This window comes from Equus quagga, chromosome 20 (genome assembly GCF_021613505.1).
Source record: "Equus quagga isolate Etosha38 chromosome 20, UCLA_HA_Equagga_1.0, whole genome shotgun sequence".
NCBI lineage: Eukaryota > Metazoa > Chordata > Mammalia > Perissodactyla > Equidae > Equus > Equus quagga.
This window is the reverse complement of record NC_060286.1, coordinates 19,803,889-19,827,769: the sequence shown is the minus strand read 5'-3', so window position 1 is coordinate 19,827,769 and position 23,881 is coordinate 19,803,889. Positions and strand designations below refer to the sequence as shown.

Here is a 23,881-nt window from a genome sequence, read left to right as displayed (position 1 = left end):
TGAGGGAGGATGAATAAAAAACAAAAGGGAAAGGACCAATGAATTCTGGAGAAAAATCATAACAATTACTTGCATTTGTATACCTAGTCACAAATCAAATCACACTTATTCTTCACAACAGTCATGTGAATAAGGTTATTAATAGCCCCATTTATAAAAAGGAGCAGGATAAGATCATTTTGTGATGTGCCCAAGGTCAGAGCTTAATGGGTTTAAATTTGAACCCAGGGCTTAGGTCTCAGGCTCCAGTGCTCTTTATACTTTCGCTGAACTGTATTAGGAAAAGAAGCCAGTCTTCCTTCTCATGGGTTCAAATAGACTGCTCATGAGACAGGTCTTCCACAACAAAAAAAGAAATCTCTTTTAAAAAGAGATGCTCTTCATTGTCTCTAAACTAGACTTGGGCTCCAAGCACAGGAAGTGAGTGCCATTCATGTTTGAACTGGCTTTTGTTTTTCTTTTAAAACACTCTATCCTCACTCAATTTCCTTTCACTTAACATTCTTTTTTTTTTTTTTTTATTTCCCCAGTTTGACTCTACTCATTTGTGAATGTGTATTTTCAGTTTGGTACAATTTTATCACTGTGTAAGTTCATGTATCCACCACCACAGAGAAGATACTGAAATACTGAATACCTCCATCACTATAAGGATCTTCTGTGTTGTCCTGTTCTGACCACACACCTCTTACCTAATCCTAGATCCCTTTAATCTCTCCTCCATTCTAAAATTGTATCATTTCAAAATGTTATATAAATGGAATCACACAACATGTAACCATTGGTATTAGTTTTTATAAAAGAGACAGACGCAATCAATATCAAGATCTTCTATCCACAGAAATTCAAGTAAAAAGTTTATCTTCACCAATATGTTTTGTCTTTCCCTTCTCATGTCTTCTATTCATGCCAATGTCCTATTATTGTCATCTTATCATCAGAAAGTCTCAAGATGATTTTAACTTTTTCATCAGATAATGGTTTGCAGTCATGGCTTCACATTACAATTCCCTGGGCAGCTTTTAATAAGGGCAGATACTACAGTTTGGGAGTGGAGCCAGGGCATGAAGATGGTTTATAAGATCCCCAGGTGTTACTAATATGCAGCCAGGGTTAAAACTACTGTCAAAATATAAGATTGTGGGTAAGATACAGTTTGCCAGGGCAGGGGGGGATGAGCGGGGAAGGGCAGAGAAAGCAGACAAAATTAACCTAAAAGAAATGATCGGAGAATTAGTTTGAAAGTAATGTTGACAATAATACAACGAGATTTGCAAGAGAAAAAACATCAATTCAGATTGAAGAGAACAAACTTACTAAAAGATGTCAAGGCTAGCAACAAACACAATTTCATGTTTTCAATGCACGTTTTTCTGTGTGTGCCTACCATGGGGTAGGTTCTTGATACTGACACAGATGAACATAACAAAGTGCCTACTCTTAAAAGCCAACGAGTAAAGTAGAGTAGTGAAAGGCCATTATGATACAATATGGGAATCTAAATCAGACTGAGGGATGAGGAGGACTGGGAGAACCTCCTCCTAGTCTGGGTAAGAGGATGAAGGACATAGCTAGAAGAATTTAGGGACGGACTGAAGGCCATTCCAAGGGATGGGGAGTATGTAAGGATATGGAGGCATGAAAAAGCAAGTAGACATGGTCTGACTGGCCATGGGTTGGTGTGGAAAAGTAGAGATTAGACTAAAAAGGTAGGCAAAAGTAAACCATGAGGGCCTTTCTTTGCTAAACAGGGAAATTCAGATTTTTTTAATCAAAGTTTTTAGAATGCTTTATAAGCAGAGTTGTTACTGGGACCTGAAGAAAGAATTCAGGGAATATACCAACTTGGATAGAAAAAAGTTAATCCTCTAACTGATATTTAGCATTTCCTTCATATACGTGTAGGAAACCATCCACAGTAGTATAAGTGTGATTTTGTTACCAAAAGAAATAACACATCTTTTCCATTTAACTTTCAAGTTGTTACAGATGTCTGTAAAACATGGCCAAGACTTATCATACTTTTAAAACTATGGTCATTATTAGACCAACTACTAGGTCTTGTTATTGAATAAAGCATTCTCCTAGTAGGAATATAACAACAGAAAAATTTCTTTGGGCCCTTTCCCCATACCTTGCCGTATGCATCTCTTCCATCTGGCTGTTACTAAGGTACATCCTTTTATAATAAACGAGTGATCTAGTAAGTAAAATGTTTCTCTAAGCTCTATGAGCCGCTCTAGAAAGTTAATCGAAGCCGGGGAGGGAGTTGCGGGAACCTCTGATTTAGAGACAGTCGGTCAGAAGTACAGGTAACAATCTAGACTTCCGACTGGTGTCTGGATTGAAGTCCAGACAGCGGGCTCGTTGGAGCCTCCACTCTAGCCAGTCAGTCAGACACACAGGTGACAACCCAGGCTTGGAAATGCAACTGAAGTGGCGAGGTGAGGGGGTGGGGGGTGGGACGGGAGTCTTGTAGGACTAAACACTTAAACTGTGGAATCTGATGCTAATCTCCAGGTAGATAGCATTAGAGTTGAGGTGAATTCTCAGACACCAGCAAGGTGCAATTGCTTGGTTCTGTGGAAGAAACCTGCCCCCACCCCTGGAATTGGTACCAGAATCATTTTAATGTTACATCCATAATCTATGAAAACTAGTCAGAAAGCAAAAATAGTACTTGGATATTAAAACCATACTTGCCAAAATAAAAAAAAGTAAATCCAACAACTCTCTCCTCTGCTGGTGCTGAATAATAAAAGATAGGGCTGAAGATCAACTGAGAGTTTGAGAAGACGAAGTTCAAGAAACCTCCCAGCAGTTAAAGCTAAGAGGCAAGAAGATCAAAAGTATGAGAAAAAAGTAAAGAAACATGAACGATATAGTAAAGATCCAAAATTCATCTAACAGAAGTTCCACAAGGAGACGAAAGAGAGGATGAAGGGAATATTCCCCACAATTGGAAGACCTAAATCTTCAGACTGAAAGGACTCACCCACCGCAAAACCAAAATAATGAAAGGTAACACACCAGAGCACATCCTGGCAAAATACCTAAACTTTAAAGATAAAGGAACCTTGTAAAAGTTTCTGGGGCGGGGGGCAGATTATATATAAAGAACTGAGTTCCCGTATCTTCTAAGTAAATCTGAAGATTTCTTTCATAGAAACTACACATTGCAGCTACTTTATCATGGGTAATAACCACAGATTTAAAGAGAGAAATTGCAAATCCCATATATTTCCCAATAACAGATGATAGATTGCAAGAAATAGATGAAATCTGGGCATCTATTTTGAGAATCCCACAAAAAAGTACATATATTCTGAAAATAATATAGATTCCTCAAAATAACTAAGGTTCCTTATTTTGTTAGTCAGTTATGAACTGCACTGTGATGCAGTCATGTCCCAGGTGCAACAAGACTAGGCAGTGCCTGACTGCTGTGCTATTTGAATTCCAGCGTCTGTTTTCCATCATTTTCCCCTGTTTTCCCTTGTGTTAAGGTTATCAGCTGTCCTTTCTTACAACTTTCACTGTATTTATTTTGTGAATTACCTCCCCTCTACTTTCTGTAATCTGATCATTCTAATCTCTTCTAGTCTAGAAAAACAGATGATCATGTCCATTAAAATTATGTCTAAAGTAAAAAGGTACTGAGTAAGGGCTTTCCTTTAAGAAGAATAAAGTTTAGGGCATCTGTCAAATTGCTTAAAGATCTTTCTGGTTTAATTTGTGGCCTCTGGAAATATTACAAAGTGCTGAGAGTTAATGAATTCTGAAAAAATGAGATATTTTATTGTGTTTTCTGCTAGGCCCTTTCTATCACAGATTTTACTGAAGACTTTTATAAAGCCTCCTTCCTTCTTGTGCATGTACTTTCTCCTAATTTTCTGATCTAGTTTCACTAAATTGATAAGATTAGCAAATCCCCACCTGTCCTGGAAGAGCCGTGTTGCCAGCATATAGTTCATGGAGGTCTTGTGTTCGAGGTAGGACCTGCAAGACAAAGAAAGCAACTGGTTATTCCTTAAGCTTAGCTTAAAAGAGAAAACACAGAAATAAAACCATGAATCAAGCACAGAAGTGACAGGTTACTTATATACTGTTTCTAAAGAAATACAGTGTCTTTAAAGTGGCAAAGGAGGAGACAGTTGCTCAAATTAAAATTATAAAACAGGGGTCAGCCCCACAGCCGAGTGGTTAAGTTTGCGCGCTCTGCTGTGGCAGCCCAAGGTTTCGCTGGTTCGGATCCTGGGCGCAGACACGACACCGCTCATCAGGCCACGGTGAGATGGCATCCCACATGCCACAACTAGAAGGACCTGCAACTAAGATAAACAACTATGTACAGGGGGGATTTGTGGAGATAAAGCAGGAAATAAAAAAAAAGAAGAAGAATATTGGCAACAGTTGTCAGCTCAGGTGCCAATCTTAAAAAAAAGGATAAAACAGTAGAGTAGCAGCAAACACAATAACATGAAAAGAATAAATAGAAGACTTAATTTAGAAAATAGAAAGAAAAGACATTTTCTTGGATTAATAAAAGGTGATATACTGAACTCAGAAAATAAAACTGGAAGATAAAAACAAAACAATGACCAAAAATCATATATAGCTAGGAAAAAAGTCAAATAAAGCTGGGAATGGAAGATGCCTAATGGGCATGGAAACATACACAGAAGATCGCTTCAATCATGTTATTTCTCAAGAGCTTGGAATGGCTCCTTGATGCCTTATGCAGGAGGCATACACTTTCTCTTCTGAGCCTTCCAAAGTTGGGAAATCTATACCACCAATTCATTCACACTTTCTCCACACAGTTCCCCAACAGGGATCCTGCAGTACAGCCAGACAAGTCTTAGAATACTCTCACACCACACCTCCCACTATTTCTTCGGCCTCTGCTGGACACCTTCTCCTCACACCCTCTCTACTTACCCATAATCCATCCTGCAAGAAGCAGCTGAAGTCCACCTGCTGCACGACACCTTCCCTGATATGACTGCCCGAGTCTATAGAGATGCCCTGTCTGAACCCCCCGGCTTTTACTGGATGCCTGAGGGACCTGCCATACACGGTTTCATAGACTAAAATTTTTCTTCTCAGAAAGCAGCATGATGAAACAGGAAAGAAGCAGAATCTGGAATTAGAATACCTGAATCAAGTCGCACCGTGTGATTATAGACAAGTCACATTACGTTCCTGAGCCTTACTTTTCTTATCGTTAAAATGGGAATAACGTTATGTAGAAAGTACATTACAGAGAGCTATACAAATACGAGCTATTTTTATTATATGTATAAATAATTTCTCTGTAATCATACTGTTAACTTTCAAAGGGCAGAGATCCCATCTAATATTTGTTTTATACTCCAAAACACCAAGGGTGGTGCTGGACACTTGGTTAATGCTCAGTATATTAATAAAAAGGCATATTTGTTAGTAGATTAACACATCCCCCACTCTACGTGAAGGGAGCTGAAATGGTTTAATATTCTTGGCCTCTCTTGCCTCTCTTCTCAGAGGCCTCAGAGGGGAGGCAGAATGACTTACTGGATTGGTAATTTAGGAAGAAGAAACAGAACAGGCTTCAATGAGTATCTCTCTTCCTCCTCTTGAGAGACAATTGCCCCTTAGGAAGCACACATCCACAGCTGCTCCTATAGGGTCAGGTGCTCCCCACACACAGCCCACTCTAACCTGGCCTACACATGGGCATGTAAATCTGTCCAGTTCTGCAGTTCAATAGAAAATACATTTGCTTGCAAATAGACATAACCAAGTCTTCCAACCTGGACTTAATCAGAAAGGAAGGTGACATTTTGGCCTCCATCTATCTTAGCCTTTGTCTTATTTCTCCATTGGTTCAGAACCAAACCAGTGAAGTAGGGTATCATTATTGGACTCCTTGATAGACTCCAAGATTACCTGTAATTGATTCCTTAGGAAAAGGCACTCAAATTAAGGTCCCACCTCTTGAACTACTCAAGAGCGAAGGGTCCACTTTTGTTAACTAAAATATATGTTTTCTAGGAACTGCAAATATTAAAACTCTTCAAAAACATATCAAAAGATACACTTCTATCTAATTTTGAAGAAAACCCAAGTAATATCTTTCTGTTGAATTCCTAGGTCTTTATAAAGTGCAACTACATGGATAGGATATTTTGCAAGAAAAAAGGAAGATTTCTCTATGAACAGATGGGTTTGCAAAACAAAACAAAAGAAACCCCAAACAATAAACTGGTTCTTTCTTCCTCTAAGTTCTAGCTCCATACTTAGAACCACTAATATTCTAACTAGATCAAAAGTCAGTCACCAGAGGAAGAAAAATGTGTCACCTATAAACAAGTACAGAGATTCTTAACCCTACTGGTAATCAGAGAAACGCAAATCAAGACCAAAATAAGATATCATTTTACACTCAACAGATTGACAAAAATTAAGAAGTCTGACAGTAGCACATCTCGCAGAAGATATAAATCAACAGGATCTCTTAGGTTTTGCTGACAGGAGTGTAAATTTACAGTCACTTTGGAAAACAATTTAGCATTATCTTTTTGTTTAGCTTTATTTTTTGCAGTTGAACATTTGCATATTTTATGGTTCAGTAATTCCATTCCATATACACCCAGGAGACACATACAAGAATATTTACAGCACAGCTGTCTTTAACAGCAAAAGACCAGAAAGAAGTCAAATACCATCAACAGGATAATGGAAAACATAACAGCAGTATAAACACACAGAAGAATATAATAAAGCGGTGAAAAAGAATGAATTATAGCTACAGGTAAAAATATGAAACTTACTAACATAACATTGAATGAAAAAAGCAAGAGTACATACAGTATGCCACTGTTATTTAGAAAAAGTTCAAAAGCAATTAAAACTAAAGAGAATTCTGCTTCTACTTATGAGAAGATAACTCCTATACGACTTGCCTTTCCACCAGTAACAGCTAAAAAAGTGTACAAAATATATGAAACAACTGTTTCACGACACTAAACAACTAGCAGTGCAGGACTGTGATGCCTGAAAGGGGGAAATAAATTAAAGTGAGCCTTCTGATTGTCTACCTTTCTGCCTAGAGGCAATTTCCAGACTCTGCAGAGAGAGAGGGAATTTCAGTAGAGCCCAAGAGTCTCTGAGTTGAGATGACAGAGATCACAGTTCTAGGAAGTAGCTACAATTTTCAGAGCAATGTACTGGAGTGGAGGAAACTATGCACAAGAAGAAATCCAAAAATCATCAAAGGGACTCTGTGAGCTTTGGGTGAATACAACTCTGCTCAGGCATAGGGTGAAAGTCTACAAGGCTGGGCAAAGAGCAACTGCCAGGGGAAAGAACATTAAGGAGAAAGCATAAGCTGAATACTTTCCAGAGTTCACACAGGGCTGTGAATTGAATCCCCACCAGCCAGAATGCAGAGATCTCATTGACTATGTGTTCGTTTAACAGACACCCCAAAAGAGTCTTTAGTAGTGGAACTACCCTAGAACTAAACAAAAAGCTAATCTAAATAAACCATAAAAACACTTTTAAAGGAACCTGAAAAAGATTAAGTTAATCTACAAGCAACTTAAGTGTCTGACCAAAAAAACCTTCAACAGGGTTTAAAGAACCCAAGAAAATCAAAACACTCAACAATCGAACATTTCATTGTCCAGCATCCAATTAAAAAAAAATCACTGTATGTGTGAAGAAACAGGAAAAATACAGCCCATACACAAGAGGAAAATAAGTCAATAGAAACAGACTCAGAAATGATGGAGATAACAGAATAAGCAAAGATTTTACAACAGCTACTATAAATAATATATGCACAAGGATCTAAAGGAAATCATGAAAATAATGAAAAAATAAAAAGAAGATATAGAGGAAACATGGGAATTCTAAAGATGAAAAATAAAACTCTGAAATGAACATTTCACTGGAGGGAATTAATAGAAGATTTGACACTGCAGACGAAATGTTGAATGAAATTACAAACACAGAGAAATAAAAAACCATCCAAAATGAAGAAAGAAAAATGTCTAAAAAAAAATGAACAGAGCCAGACCTGTAGGACAATATCAACCAATTTATCATGTAACCAGAGTCCCAAAAGGAGAAAGGAGAGAAGGGAAACAGAAAAAATATTTGAATAATGGCCAAAAGTTTTCCAAATTTGATGAAAACTATAAGCCCATAGACCGAGAACCTCAACAAATCCCAAGCAGAAGAAATATGAAGAAAATGACACCAGGGCAATATGTCCTAGTCAAACTGCTGAAAATCAGTCATAAAGAAATAATCTTAAAAGCTGAGAGAAAAAGACACGTTATCTACAGAAGAACAAAGATAAGAACTACTGTATGCTTCTCATCAGAAAAATGCAAGCCAGAAGATAAAGGAACAACATTTTTAAGGTGCTGGGGGAAAAAAGTGTCAACCTAGAATTCTATAATCAGTGAAAAAATTTTCAAAAATGAAAGTCAAAGAAAAACTTATTCAGACAAACAACAGTTGAGAGAATTCACTGCACTACAGCAAATCCTAAAAGAAGTTCTTCAGATGGAAGAAAATGATACCAGATGAAAACCTGGATCAATGCAAAAGGACAGCAATGGAAATGGTAGTATATATGTAAACATAAGAGACTTTTTCTCATATTTAAATTTCCTTAAATTACGCTGTTCACAGGAAAAGTAACAATGTGCTGTGGGATTTATAACATACACTTATATAGAAGTAAAATGTATGACAATAACAGCACAAAGCACAGGAGAGGGAAATGGAAGTATATTGTTTGTAAAATTCCTAAATAATACGTCAAGTAGTATAATTTTATTTTAAGGTACACTGTGATAAGAAGATGCATATTGTCACCCTAAAGCAACCACACTAAAAAAAAAAAGGCAAAACAAAGAGGCATGAAACATTAATTCATGCAAAGAAGGCAGGAGAAAACAAAAGGAGTACAAAGAACACACTGGACAAAAGAAAACAAATAGTAACGCGGCACCTTTAACCCGACCACATCACCATGCTGCACACCAGAGTCCCAGCACGTGTTCATCTTATCACCGGAAGTTTGTACCTTTGACCAGCATCTCCTATGTCCCCCACCCCAGCCCCTTGAACACCATTCTACTCTCTGTTTCTATGAGTTCCACTTTTCTTTTTCAATTCCACATATGAGTGAGATTATACACTCTTTGTCTTTCTCTCTCTGGCTTGTTTCACTTAGCATTATCCCTACAGGTTCATCCAGGTTGCTGCAAATGGCAGGAATTTTTTCTTTTATACAAATCCACAATAAATATAAAGACACAGACAGACTAAAAGTAAAACAATGGAAAAAGAAATATCATACAAACACTAGTCACAGAAAGCTGGAGTGGGTATATTACAGCAGATAAGCAGACTTACGGACAAGGAACATTGCCAGGGATAAAGAGGACATTTTGTAGCAATAAAGAAGTGAATTTATCAAGAAGACATAACAAATCTAATGCATATGTACCTAATAACAGAGGTCCAAAATCCATGAAAAGCAAAATGACAGAACCAAAAGAAGAAACTGACAAGTCCACAAGTATAATAGAAGATTTCAACACCAGAGTCTCAATAATTGACAAAATTAGTAAAAAGAGAGAAGATCTGAACAAAACTGTCAAACCCCCTGACCTAACGGACATTTACGGAACACTCTACACAACAGCAGAATATACATTCTTTTCAATGTACACGTTACATTTATCAAGATAAATGATATTCCAGACTATAAAACAAGTCTCAGTAAATTTTAAAAAATTCAAATTAGACAAAGTATGTTCTCTGAGCACAACAGAAGTAAACTGGAAATCACTAACAGAAAGATCTCTAGAAAAACTCCCAAATATCTGAAAACTAAATAACACACTTCTAAATAACCGATGGGCCAAAGATAAAATTAATAGGGAAATTAGAAAGTATTTTAAAGAGAATAACAAAAATATGACAATCCAAAATTTGTGGGATGCTGCAAAAGCAGCACTTAGTAAGAAATTTATAGCACTACACTTACATAGAAAAGAAGAAAGGTCTCAAATCAATGACCTTAGCTTCTACCTAAAGAAACTAGAAAAAACAAAAAAAGAAAAAAGAGCAAGTGAAGCCCAAAGGAAGTAAAAGAAAGGAAATAATAAATTTTAGAGTAGAAGTCAAGGAACTAGAAATAGAAAAACAATGAAACCAAAAACTGAGTCTCTTAGAAGATCAATAAAATTGATAAACCTCTAGCCAGACTAAATAGCATAAAAAGAGAGAAGAAACAAACTACCCATATCAGAAATGAGAGAGGTAACATCACTACAGATTCTACAGATATTAAAAGGATAAAAGAATATTATGAACAATTCTATGCTTATAAATACAACATAGATGAAATGGACAAATGCTTTAAAAGGCACCAATCACCGAAGCTCATCCAAGTAGAAATAGATAATCTGAATAGCCCTATATCTGTTAAAGAAATTGAAAGTGAACTCTGTCCAGATGGCTTCACCAGTGAGTTCTGCCAAACTATCGAGGGATAAATAATACCAATTCTCCATAAACTTCCAGAAAATTGAGGAGGTGGGAATATTTTCCAACTTATTCTGTGAGGCCAACACTACTCTCATGGTGAAAGCAAAGACATTATAAGAACACTACAAACCAGTATCTCTCATGAAGACAGATGTAAAAATTCTAAATAATATTTAAGCAAACCAAATTCAACAAGGATAATATATCATGACCAAGTAGGCCTTATTTAAGGAATGCAATGTTGGTTTAACATTCAAAAATCAATGTTGTTCACTATATTAACAAACCAAAAAAGAAAACCATATATTATCTCAAGAGATTCAGAAAAAGCATTTGACAAAATCCAACATCCATTTCTGATAAAAACTCTTAGCAAAGGAGGAAGAGAAGGGAACTCCCTCAGTCTGATAAAGGGCATCATGAAAAACCTACAGCTGACATCAGACTTAATGGTGAATGACTGAACGCCTCCCCTAAGATCAGGAACAAGACAGGGACGTCTGCTCTCACCAGTTCTATTCGACACTGCTGGAGGTTCTTGCCAGTGTAATCAAGCAAGAACAAAGAAATAAAATGCATTCAGATTGAAAAGAAAAGTCTTTATTCACAGAAAACATTTTCATCTAGGTAAAAAAAGTCCAACAACATCTCCAAAAACCTTCTATAACTGATAACGGAATTTAGCAAGACTGTAGGACATGAAATCAATATGCAAAAATCAAATGTGTTTCTATACACTAGGCCACAAACAATCAGAAATTGAAATTAATGAAACAATATCATTTAAAATAGCATCAAAACATATTAAACACTTAGGAATAAATCTGACTAAAGATGTAAAAGACCTGTCCACTGAACACCACAAACACTGCTGAGAGAGAAAGTAGAGGAAAACGGGCAAAGATGTTACCTCAGGGCTAATCTTCCTCAAAAAAAAAAGATATATAAAGAGGAAATAAGCATGTGAAGAGATGCTCAACTTCATTAGTCATTAGAGAAATGCAAATTAAGCCATACTGAGATATCACTACACACTTCCTAGAGGAGCTAAAACTAAAACGACCATACCAATCGTTGGTGAGGATGTGGAGGAACGGGAACTCTCATACACTCATGATGGGGATGCAAAATGGCACATCCACTTTAGCAAACTATTTGGCAGTTTCTTAAAAAGTGAAACATATATGTGATATGATTCAGTCATTCCACAAGTAGGTATTAACCCAAGAGAAATGAAAGCATGTCTATACAAAGACTTGTATATAAATGTTCACGAAGCTTTATTTGTAATAACCAAAAACTGGAAGCAACCCAAATGTTCATCAACAGATAAAAGGATAAACAAATTCTGGTATATGCCCACAATAGAGTACTACTCAACAATAAAAAGGAATTAAACCACTGATATATGCTACAACACAAATGAATATAAAAAAAATTTTGCCAAGTAAAAAAGACCAAATAAGAGAACAACTTGTTGAATTCAATTTATATGAAATTCTAGGAAATGCAAATTAATCTTTAGTGACAGAAAGCAGATCAACAGATGCCTGGGGACAGGAATAGGCAGGGAAGGGAGGGGTAGGAGAGATGAATTACAAAGGGGCACAAGGAACCTTTTGGGGGTGATGTGTATGTTCATTATGTTGATTGTGGTGGTAGTTTCATGGATATATGCATATGTTACAAATTATCAAATTGTACACTTTAAATATGTGCAACTTACAGTATGTCAATTATAATTCCATAAAGCTGTTAAAAAATAACATTTACAACATCATTCAAAAGCATGAAATACTATGTGACAAATTTAACAAAACATGTTCAAGACCTTTACACTGAAAACTATAAAAGATTGGTACGAGAAATCAAAGAAGAGCTAAATAAATGGAGAGATACATCATGCTCATGGATTGGAAAGTTCAATATTGTTAAAACATCCACTCTCCCAAAATTAATCTATACACTTACCGCAATCCCAATCAAAAGCCATCAGCCTTTGTGCAGAAATTGACAAATTCTAAAATTTCTTTGAAATACAAAGGACACAAAATAGCCAAAATACTTTTGAAAAAGAACAAAGTTGAAAGACTCACACTACCTAATTTCAAGACTCAGTATAAAAGCTCCAGTAATCAAGACAAACACACAGACCAGAGGTGATGGAAGGGTTCTGCATCTTGATTGTGGTGATGGTGGTGGTTATATTGGGTGTTCATATTTGTCAAAACTCATCATCAAACTGTACACTTAAAATGGATGCATTTAATTGTACATAAACAAGATCTCAATGATGATCAAAAGTAAACAATATATTGTTCAGGCACACACACAGATGATAAAACAATTTTCTTTTTCAAATCAAGGTAATGATAACCACAAAATTTAGGACAGTGTCTACTCTGTTAGGGGTTAGGGGACTAGTTAGGAGGGAGGGAGGGGATTCAAAAAGAGAGAGGAATAATGCACAAGTAGATTAAACTAGTGTTAGAGCTCTAGTTCTTGAGTTGGATAACATTCATACTATTATAAATGAATAAACAGTAAGAAAGGCAGCATATGGGGAGCAGTGACAACACTGTGTCACAATTAATCCAATTCTATGGACCTGAGGTACAGATCTAATAAAAAAAGGTAGTCACCTCACCCATATATTTCCCATGTCTCTGATGTAGGGAATATGCGAATAAATCCACCTCTCCGATCGTTCTCTTCCTTCACTCTTCGTAAAACTCTGATCTACATGAAGGAAGAGAAAATAAAATGAGTATCTATTTTGAACACTGGAATCCATGTGATTATAGGACAGAGCAAGAGAGTTATGACCTAAGAATATGAGAGTAGCACGAAGGGAGGAATTAATTCCATTTAAGATGCTGTCTTCTGAGAAGAAATTTCTCCCATCTTGAATTTTTCTCTTTTTGATCTAAGATACGAGTTGGTCATGAATATTAGGAATGACTCATTAATTTTCACTGAACCCTGTGTTAACCCATAGAGGCCTGAAAGGGAGTTATCTTTACCTCCTCCATTGATAGACCAAGCACAGAACCACCTAACTTCCCCGGCACCTTCTCCCGGGCTGAACCCACAAGGTTTTTCATTTCCGCATCACTGGCAGAGAGTGGACGGGAACGCTAAGGAGAAGGAAAACAAAAACAAGCAAAAGTTTTCACCATCTCTCTTCATTTCCTTCTGTTCAGTCCCTCAACATCATTATCTTCCTAATACATATAAGCTCAAATCCAAAGCCCATTTTCTGTAATTAATCTCTTAGCCTGAAACCCTAGGAAACAGATGAAAGCTAGTAAACTCAAAGGCAAGATGAGAAAACAGAATAGGAGGAAAACACTATGGGTTGAGAGAAACAAGTAGAAAAAAAAAAAAGATGTCCACGTGGCTTTCTAAGCTAGTACATACTTCTAATCCTGGTTTAGAGTACACGTAATATTTTCAAGGATATGGAATAAAATCTGAAAATAACCTCAATATAAAATTAAGTGTGTATTTACTTCAGTAAATAACCAAATTCTTTTCAGCACTGGGGAAGGAGAGTTAGAAGAACTGAGACATAAGACAGAAAACCAAGGAGCAATCTATTAAGCCACCGACGTAAAAGCTGGGCTGTGGGATGTTTTAGAACTTGAGAGGGGGAATGTTGAGAGGAGAGTCATCAGTGACAGAGAAAAGAGCTGTGACTAAAAGGCTACAACTTGAGCAATACTGTGGCTGCTGGACTTCAAGAGAACTCAATCAAGAAAGACTGCCCTGGGTACTCCAAGAAGGCAGCCAAATGTGCCTTGTTCATCAGGGATCCCCAGAGATGATCTGGGCTGTTTCACCGTCTGAATGACGATGAGGAAAGTCATCTGGGAACAGAAGTTTTAAGTGAGTTTGATGTTATGAAAGCACGGAAATATAAAGGTAACAAGGGAAGTCAGGTATGAAGCAAGAGAATATACTATTATTGAAACAGATGAAGTAACTGATAAGACAAATCTGCCAAGTATGGAAGAATAAGAAATAATTCAAGAAATGTGGATGTAAATTGTCATTTTCAATTCCAAGACATAACACTGACCAGTGAGAAGCATCCCCATTGTCAGGAGCTATTGTTTATTTTTTCTCTTTGTGTAGATTACCTATGGAAGGCATTTTGGTAATTAACTTTTGACCTTTTCAGCAATACCCATTGCTATGGGTTGAATGTCTGTGTCCCCTCAAATTCATATGTTGAAGCCCTAACCACCAATGTGATGGTATTTGGAGATGAGGGTCTTGGGAGGTGATTAGGGTTAGATGAGGTCAGGAGGGTAAGGCTCTGCTCTGACGGGATCAGTGCCCTCAAAATGAGAGACCCTAGGGGCTGGCCCCGTGGCCGAGTGGTTAAGTTCGCGCGCTCCGCAGCAGGCGGCCCAGTGTTTCATTGGTTCGAATCCTGGGCGCGGACATGGCACTGCTCATCAGACCACGCTGAGGCAGCGTCCCACATGCCACAACTAGAAGAACCCACAACGAAGAATACACAACTATGTACCGGGGGGCTTTGGGGAGAAAAAGGAAAAAATAAAATCTTTAACAAAATGAGAGACCCTAGAGAGCTTGCACACTCTCTCGGCCCAAGTATTCACACAGAAGAGGTCATGTGAGCACACAGCCAGATGGTGAACACCTACAAGCCAAGAGGAGAGGCCCCAGAACAAAACCTACCTTGGCAGCACCCTGATCTTGGACTTACCAACCTCCAGAACTGTGAGAAATAAATTTCTGTGGTTTAAGCCACTGAGTCTACAGTATTTTTTTATGGCAGCCCAAGCCAACGAACACACCCGTGTACACAAATAACCATGAATGGTTTTACCTCTGGACACAAGGGAGACCAATACACACCAATCTTCAAAGCTAGCATGGGAGTTATTAAAAAAATAGATTTTCTGATAGGCAACTCCAGGATGGGAGACCCATATAAAGAAAAATCATGAAGTCAGCAGATATAAGCAACATGTGAAGGCAGAGACCTGATCTGCTTAGCTTTCCCTGTGGAATCTGCAGCATCCAGTTGAGTACTTGGCATGGGATAGGAGATCAACAAATATTTGTTGAATAAATAAACAAATGAATGAATGTGCTGACACACAGATCAATCATGGTTAGAATAAAACTCTGCAGAGGATTTTGGGAAAAATTTTAACTCCCTTCCAATTCCTGGGAATACATTCAACAGTATGTGTTGGGATGAGAGGAGAATCAAGAGGAGAGTTTAAAGATTTAGGAAGGTAATCAATATGAGTAATATAATCATTAAAAAAAATTGAAAGTGGGAATGCTTATTTAATGTATAATTTGGAAAAGCCAAAATACAAACAGATGCTTGGAGGGCTTTTCTCATTTTCACACACTACTTACTGTTTGCTAAAAATACTTATCTACTTTACGTGTAACAACATGGCTCTGAGCAGAAAGCCACCAGCAGTACATCCTCCAAAGTTAAGGTGCCTTATCACCTACACTCTTTACGAGTATCTTAAAGACCTCTGAAATTATGTAAGAAGAGAGTACGAAGTAAGCACCCATTTAAATGATGTAATCAAAATAACAATTAAGCATTTTACAACAGAAAAAATTTTAGAAGTGTTGATAAACTAAAATCTGTATTAAAAGGTTAATAATAAAACTATTTTAAGAAATAGTTATTACCTATTGGAACAGTTTTAAGGAATGCATGGTCATATTTATAACACGGTCACGCCAACAGTGAATAACATCTAATGAGCACCTCAATTTTTGTTTTCCAAATTTTTTTTGGTGTTGTCTTTTTGTTTTTGTTCATTTTTTTGTCTGGTTTTTAAATTTTTATTTATGTTTTCTTATTTGTTTCTTATTTTTCTTTTTTAATCTCTTTATCTTAATTTTTTTTTGCTTTTCAAGAACCTAATTTTCATCTTTGTGAAACTGCTTCATGACAGCATGACATTCCTGGCTTCCTGAGATTGAGAATATAATTATGTTGCAACTTTCCTCTACTAATCTAAACCTGCTCCCGTAAACAATGAACTAGCACCCAAAAACTCAACCTTCTCTCCCAGTCACTTTCAAAGAGTTGTCTCCCATACACATTCACAACCATTCTTTTGTTACTCACAGCCCACAATTCTAACTCTAGCTACTGCGTGCATATATGTGGGCTGTGTGGGTGGGGCATGTAGGAATTCAGGCAGGTGCTCCTGGCCAGGGCGTTTGGGTGGTTTGAAAAAGGAAGGGGCTGAAGTGTAATAGTGCTTGTTAGTTGAATGCCCCAGCTGTTAACTCCCATAGGCTAATGGCTTCACTCTTTTAATGCCACAAATATCACCAGGCTGCAAAGAAAAGGTCAATGCCACTCCAAGGAGAAAGAATGTGCCTAGAAACTCCTTTAATCTCTTCACTTCTTTATTTCAATCTAAACTATCGAGAAGGCTGAGAAGGAGAGAGGTGAAAAGTTGTAGCTGCTGTAGCGACGGTGTCTCAAATGCCTCTCTAAAATCCACCCAGGTTTCTGCGTCTTTGGGGAAGCTCCTGGAAAATATCAGACTAGAAAAAGTATTTTGCCAATCTCAGCTTTTCAATAAATTTGAGACCAGAGAAAATTTTTTTCATCAACATAGTATCTGCTGTACTGGTTTACAGAGAAATGTATTTTTACAGGAACAATAAAGCATTACTTTCCTAGACCACTGGTTGAATCCTACCCACATTAATCAATGAAACGAACTATTAAGGAATATGGCCTGAATTATACATATAGGTTAGAGAAAAGGCAGAGAGAAAACGGGAAAAGAAAAGAGAACAAAGAAAGAAAGAAAATAGAAATGCTTATAAGTGCCAATGAGACATACCTGGAGATTAAAAGCAAAGTAAAAGAAAAAAGGAATCAGACTGATTTGAATGGCCATCAGTGCTGTCAAAAACAAGAACAAAACAGTCCAAACGCAGGCTATTCTGTGGTTTTGACTTTGGGCATATCAGCTCAGCGACATTCCCTGGGAGATAGATACAATAAATCCACATATTCTAATGAATTGACTGGAGGCACTAAGGAAATAAAGCTCCTCTGAACTCAAAGAGAACCACTGCGTCTGGCTGGATGACACACAATTTCAACCACTAGGTGCCCAGAAAGACTTTAAACTGCCAAATTACTGTGCAGGTAAGAATTCTGCCACACAACATGCACCAAAGATGTTAAATTATCATTAGTACAACTTATGTTTCAGAAATACACCCAGAGAAGAAACCTTTACACATCTAACCTTCACTGCTAGGGAAGGACTGAGAATGTCAAATTATTGAGACAAGCAACCACCTGTCCCCACTCAAAGCAGTAAGAAACAGATGTGGAATCAGAAACAAGATTCTCAGCCTAAAGAAATTTAGAAAGTACCAGTATGAGAAGAACTGAGCAAAATGTAGAATATGAAAAAGGTGAGGTATTCTAAAAGATACCACAATTGAGGGGCAAAAATAAAATCTGTTTGACAGAGAACACATGCAAAGAATAAAATCTCCCAATCCTGTTCTACAAAGTTTGGAATTCTGTGTCAAAAACAAATTAACTAGAAATAGCTCAATTTGTATGTGATGCATCTTGCCATCTATAAAATAAAAGCTAAAGTCAAGTTTAAAAAGCAAAATGAATTAATGCTATCAAATGAAAGAAAATGAACAAAAGGATCACATGTGAATAAATCTGGGGAGAAATAAACAAAAAATGGCTAATAGAGAAGGTTTAAATATAATGATAACCAAAAGCATACTCTGAAATTAGGGGAAAAAAAAAGCAAGTAAGTAGGTTTGTGTTACAGTAAAAAAGGAGATGCAACATCTGGAAATTTGGAATAAATGTAAGTCAGCAGGTCTGAGAGACATGCATCTTGTTATTAAGGGAAATGGCTTTAAAAACAAAAAAAACTTACCAAAACCACTTACAATTATGTTTGAAAAATCATGAAGAACTGAGGAGGTACCAGAGGATTAGAAAAAAACAAATGGGGTAGCAATCTTCAAAAATGTAAGAAGTATGCTCCTGGTGATTACCGCCTGGCAAGTCTAACTCGAATCCCTAGTAAAATAATGGAACAAATATTAAAAGAAAAAAATCCATAAACATTTAGAGTCTAATGGGCTCATGAAGAACAGTAGGATAGAGACTGCTTTAATTATTTTAAAACATGCTTTAAAATTTTTACTTTTAGGACAAAATGACAAAAAAGGGGAATATAGCGAATATATTTAATGTCTTTGGATTTTAGAGCACTTGTGAAAATTTCATCAAACTTCTATTCTTAATTATATTTCCAATCAGGGCTTAGTGTCATGATATAATGAATAAAATACACCAATAAAAACTGAAAACAGTTGAAAGGTGTAACTAGAGGATAAGATAAATAGCAGTGAATCAAGTTAGGAAGTGATTTCAGGAATGGGTACTGATTAAGCATTATTTAGAATCTTCATTACTGTCTGGGAGGATGAATAACTAAATTAACTAATTAGTTAATTTGCATTTGTGGATGTAAGCAAATGTGAAAAAACATGACTACAGATAAATGAATATCAAAATAACACCACATACTGACAACAGAAAAAGGAAAATCAAAATAGGACTCAAAAGTGTGAAAGGGACTAAATCTTCTGAGGGTAAACTATGGCTCCAGAACTATCCCTAAAAGTTTACCTAGGTTTCATCATTTCTTTCTCACCATGTACGTACTATTACCCTCATCTGACAGAGGTGGGAAGTGGGCCTAAGAGATGTAAGGGAACTTGACCGAGGTCTAACAGCTGGTTATTGCAAGAGCTCAAGTTTGAACCCAGGTCAATTGACTTTAAAGTCCAAGTTCTTCCCACAAAACCATGCCACTAGCCTTGGAACACTAAAAAGTAATTGCTGGTGAGTGAAAAATTTAAACCATAGGCATTCAAGGGAAGGGAGAAATGTAGAAAAAGATAATGGATTAAAAAGGAAGACTCAGAGAACAGGTAAAAAATTGTGACTTCACAATCCGACAACAACAGAAAAAGAAAATCTGACATAGTCTAAATGGCCAGAGCAGAGAATTTCTTCTCTTTTTTCACTTAGCTCTGACGAAACAACTGTGGAGTCGAAAGTGCTTCATTAACAGAAAGACAGTGACAAAGAGAACATTGCGAAGAACAATAGAAAAATTCAACATGTATGAAGTTGCCTGAACAAAGCCAGAAAGGCTCTGTGTCACGTTAGCAGTGTGCAAATACCTGACTACTAGAGACAGTCTTGCTCGTCCACAGGCTATCGCAACTTACGGCACTTCAAGCAGTGGGGCCGGAAGTAACAGAATTAAAATGGGTAAAGGGACACTGAGATTAGAATTACGTATCAGACACTTCTTTGGAGTCAAATTTAGCAGGCTATGAAATAGTTCTTTTAATATTCTCCTTAAGTAGATTAGTTCAAGAGATATTTATAATGTAAGCTCTTTGAAGTTAACGGCCTTTTTTTTGTTTTTTCTGTCATGGAGAGCAGCTAGCATACTTAGGTACTCGCTAAATATAAAACACTACTATTACAGAGTTTTTAATTCTACAAAATAAACACCAAAATTTGATTACAGAACCACATTAACCAGTTACCAAATACTAGACAACTAGACAAGTCTTTTTTTCATTTCTTGGATTCTTTTAAACCATGTAAATCACTTTATCAAAAACAGTAGCTAAGGGGGCCAGCACTTTGGCGTAGTGGTTAAATTCGGCACCCTGTGCTTCAGCAGCCTGGGTTCACAGGTCCAGATCCTGGATGCGGATCTATGCCACTCATCAGCCATGCTGTGGTGGCGACACACATATAAGGTGGAGGAAGACTGGCATAGATGTTAGCTCAGGGCTAATCTTCCTCAAGAAGAAAAAAAAAAAACACTAGCTAAGAAAGTTACAATTCAAGCTTCTAAGCTTACCAGAAACTATCAGACAGCACAAATGCCAAAATAAATATAGAGCTTTTTGTTAAAGAACTAATAGTTGCAAGTGACACACTTACATAAGAGAACATTTACATTCCTCATATCAAAGCATCAAATAGCAGGAGCAGTACCCTCACACGCATAGAAGAAAGCAACAGTTAATCTCAAGTACTGCTAACAAGAACAGTAAGAGGGCAAACGCTGATCATTAAGAGATGGACATAAAATACTTTGTCTTTATTTCAAAGGTAGCATTCTGGTGGAATTTCTAAGATTCATAAAACTGCAAATCACTACGTAAGAAACTCAAATATAGCCAATACCTAATGCAAAAACATTTCCCCTATTAAACTACTGACAATACTATGTTACATAAGACGTCTGAACAAAAGAAAGGTTAGTTGTGAACTATATTTCCTTTCTGGAATATTTTGGTCAAAGTGATAGATATGCCTCTCAGCCTTGCTCATCGTTTAAATTCAACTGCCTCCAACACAGCATAAGCACTATCAGGAAAAAGGATTCATAAATTCCTGAAATCTCTACTCTTTATTCTGTATCTGAAAAGACCTCTGTGTGTATCCATTACCACATATTCTATGTTATTAAACTGTTCAAAAAGCAGGTGCATGAAATATGTACCATGAAAGAGTGAAGCTAAAAGGCTTTCCATCTGGGGAATGGAAGTAAAAATTTGAATGAAGTCTCCAAATGATCCAGAACTTACCTGTTTGGTGTCTGATGATTGAAACTGTGCAGATACTGGACGCTATAAAAGACAGAAAAATGGAATAAAGCCTTATCTTCTCCTAACATACCTGTATTTTCCAACTCCTACATTTATAATATAAAAAAGGAAAAAATGACCTCCAAGCAGAGACCAAAAGCAACAGCCCTACCCTTTGTGCTTGGCAGATTAGAGCATTTATTATTTTTCACACTGCTTTCTCCTATGGTGTTTCTATTCCAGTCTCATCCTCTCACCACTGAGAGCACAATCCCCGTGTCACGGTCTGAGGATCCTGAAGTTACTACTCCACCTGATAAATTTCACACAGCACACATAACTCATCTACAGTTTCTTTAGCCTTTAAGTGAGTGTCCTGTAGGTGACTTATGGATGAAGTCATGCTGTTACCTACAAGTTAGCAAAACAAACAGTGAATAGACTCTCTACTTGCAGAGTCACCAATAAAAGCTGACAGGCAAATAAGAAAAGGGATCAATTCACCCAAGATTGACATCCAGCTACCCCCGGGGTGAAACTTGGCAGAAACTCTGTTCAAGCTGCACAGAAACATTCAGAATCCTTTATACGCAATCCTGTGGCTCTTACCACAGATATTGTAGGAGACAATTTGCAAAGGAATGTGATTGCCTAAATCCAGTTTCCCTAGTACACTTAGGTTAATCCTCTACTTTTCTTATTAAAAATTAAAGAAAACTCTTTGATCTGTGATGATGTACTGATTAAGCACAACTTTGCTGCCTGGTTTTACTTCTAATCCAAGAGAATACCCTTTAAAATATCGTACACCATTTTCCACATCATAACACTAATACTAATAGGGAATAATTTTAGAGCAAGAGGTCACAGATAGCTAGCCCGAAGACTAAATCCAGCTCAAAGACATGTTATGTCTGCATAGTATTTTTTTTCATTGAACTAGTTGCCAATATTTTAAAATAAGATTTCTGATTTCTCTTGACAGTCAGAAGATCTGACAACACTTGGCTCATACTCACACGTGGCAGTGATCAGCTAGGGCACATTAGTAAAACAGCTGCCCCTTTTTACATAAGGCATGCACTCTCCAGTTTACCTGTCACATCACTCTTAGCTGTATTATACCTGGCCCGATTTACTTATCTACATAGTCCACCTGCAGCCCCTACAGGCATCTGAGTTTGCAAACCTTGTTCCAATGAAAATTTATCTGAATATATAATAGTATATGAGCTTGGCAAACAGAAATAGCACGGCTCTAAATGAGACCAGCAAGCAAAAGGAAGAAGAGGAGGAAGGCAAGTGGGAGGAGAAAAGGGAGGAGTGGAGGGCTGAAGTAGAGGTCAGGGAGGAATGAAAGGGGGAGAGGGGAAAGGGAGGGAGGAGGGAGGGGGAAGAAGCTGTTTCTGCCTTCAAAGAGCTTGTACTCTAGCAGGGGAGTACTGGACAATTCAAAAGCAACAAATCAATGAATGCAAAACAATGCAATAGAGAACAAGTAAATGATGTTGAAATGAAAAGTAAAGGTCATGACACAGGGGATGGATTTAATCAGAATGATCTCCCAACTTCTGAGCAGGCAAGGCAATCAATCCATATGGGAAGAGAGGAGGAAGGTGGACCTTTTAGGTAAGAAAAAATGTTAAAGGCAAAGAAACAGAAGTGGACACTAGCCAGCTCTGGGCAGGCAGGGACCGATTAGAAGATGGAATGAGTAGACAGAATGACTAGCTAGTTGGTTTAACTGGAACAAAAACACCGAGTACACAAAGACGGGAGCAATGCTTGATCAAACGATGTTTCAGACATGCATACATTTCTGTAGGCATTTATCTCATTTAACTTCAATCAACACATCATCACTGAGGGGTCTTTTGAAGAGAAGATATTACTCCAATTGAGCATCTTCGTTATGAAGCTAGTGTGAAGATCAAAAAGAACGTAGCAGAGTCATGACTAAGAATTTGTAGGCTCCCTCTCTATGCCCTGTTTATGGGCGTATCAATTTGAGAAAAAAAAGAGGATGATTTTTAAAAAGAGAAAGAAAAAAAGAAATACAATGAAAAAAGAAGGACAAGAAAAAAGCAGAGAGTAAGTTTGTGTGAAAGCCCTGAAAGCATAAGCTGTCAGCCACAGCTGAATGCCACTGCCTGCTGTCTAGAGTGATCCCCAAAGGCTCCTGTCCTGAGTGCCCTCCTACCCACAGCGCTTCAGCTCACTCATTTACATCAGCGGCCACTTTCCAATAAGCCTCCTTTGGGCTCCCCGCTGCTCAATTTGCTTACCTGAGGTTTCTGGAAAGGGTTTCGCCTGGAAGACTCAAAGGTGGGATAAAGTGGCCGGGTTGATGCCCGCTGGGCAGGATCTTGGCACACAAATCCTGAATGGGGAATGGGAAACATTAAAACCTGCGATTTTCTAAGAAATTAGCAGGTTTAGCTGCGTCTTTTCTTTAGAAGTACAAACTTAGTTTCATCGTCATAATATTACAGAGATCCATCCTCAAGAGGATTGGGTATAACTCTCCCATACACAGTCTGCTTGAATGTGATTCGGATGGAAAAACAGATGTAGATTTTTGACGAACTTCAGGGAAAAGGTGCAAACCACCATTTAAAAA

General features: G+C 37.3%; 1 protein-coding gene across 1 annotated transcript in view; it reads right to left on the bottom strand.

Annotated features, from left to right (window-relative positions):
• Positions 1–23,881, bottom strand: part of TTLL5 (tubulin tyrosine ligase like 5) — a 273,379-nt gene that overhangs the window by 187,309 nt on the left and 62,189 nt on the right. Inside the window, exons 14-18 of the mRNA XM_046647530.1 lie at positions 23,547–23,641; positions 21,262–21,303; positions 13,581–13,694; positions 13,205–13,296; positions 3,937–3,999 (exon numbers count right to left, since the gene is read on the bottom strand). Coding sequence (XP_046503486.1) covers positions 3,937–3,999; positions 13,205–13,296; positions 13,581–13,694; positions 21,262–21,303; positions 23,547–23,641 — 406 coding nt within the window. The remainder of the gene's footprint in view (positions 1–3,936; positions 4,000–13,204; positions 13,297–13,580; positions 13,695–21,261; positions 21,304–23,546; positions 23,642–23,881) is intronic.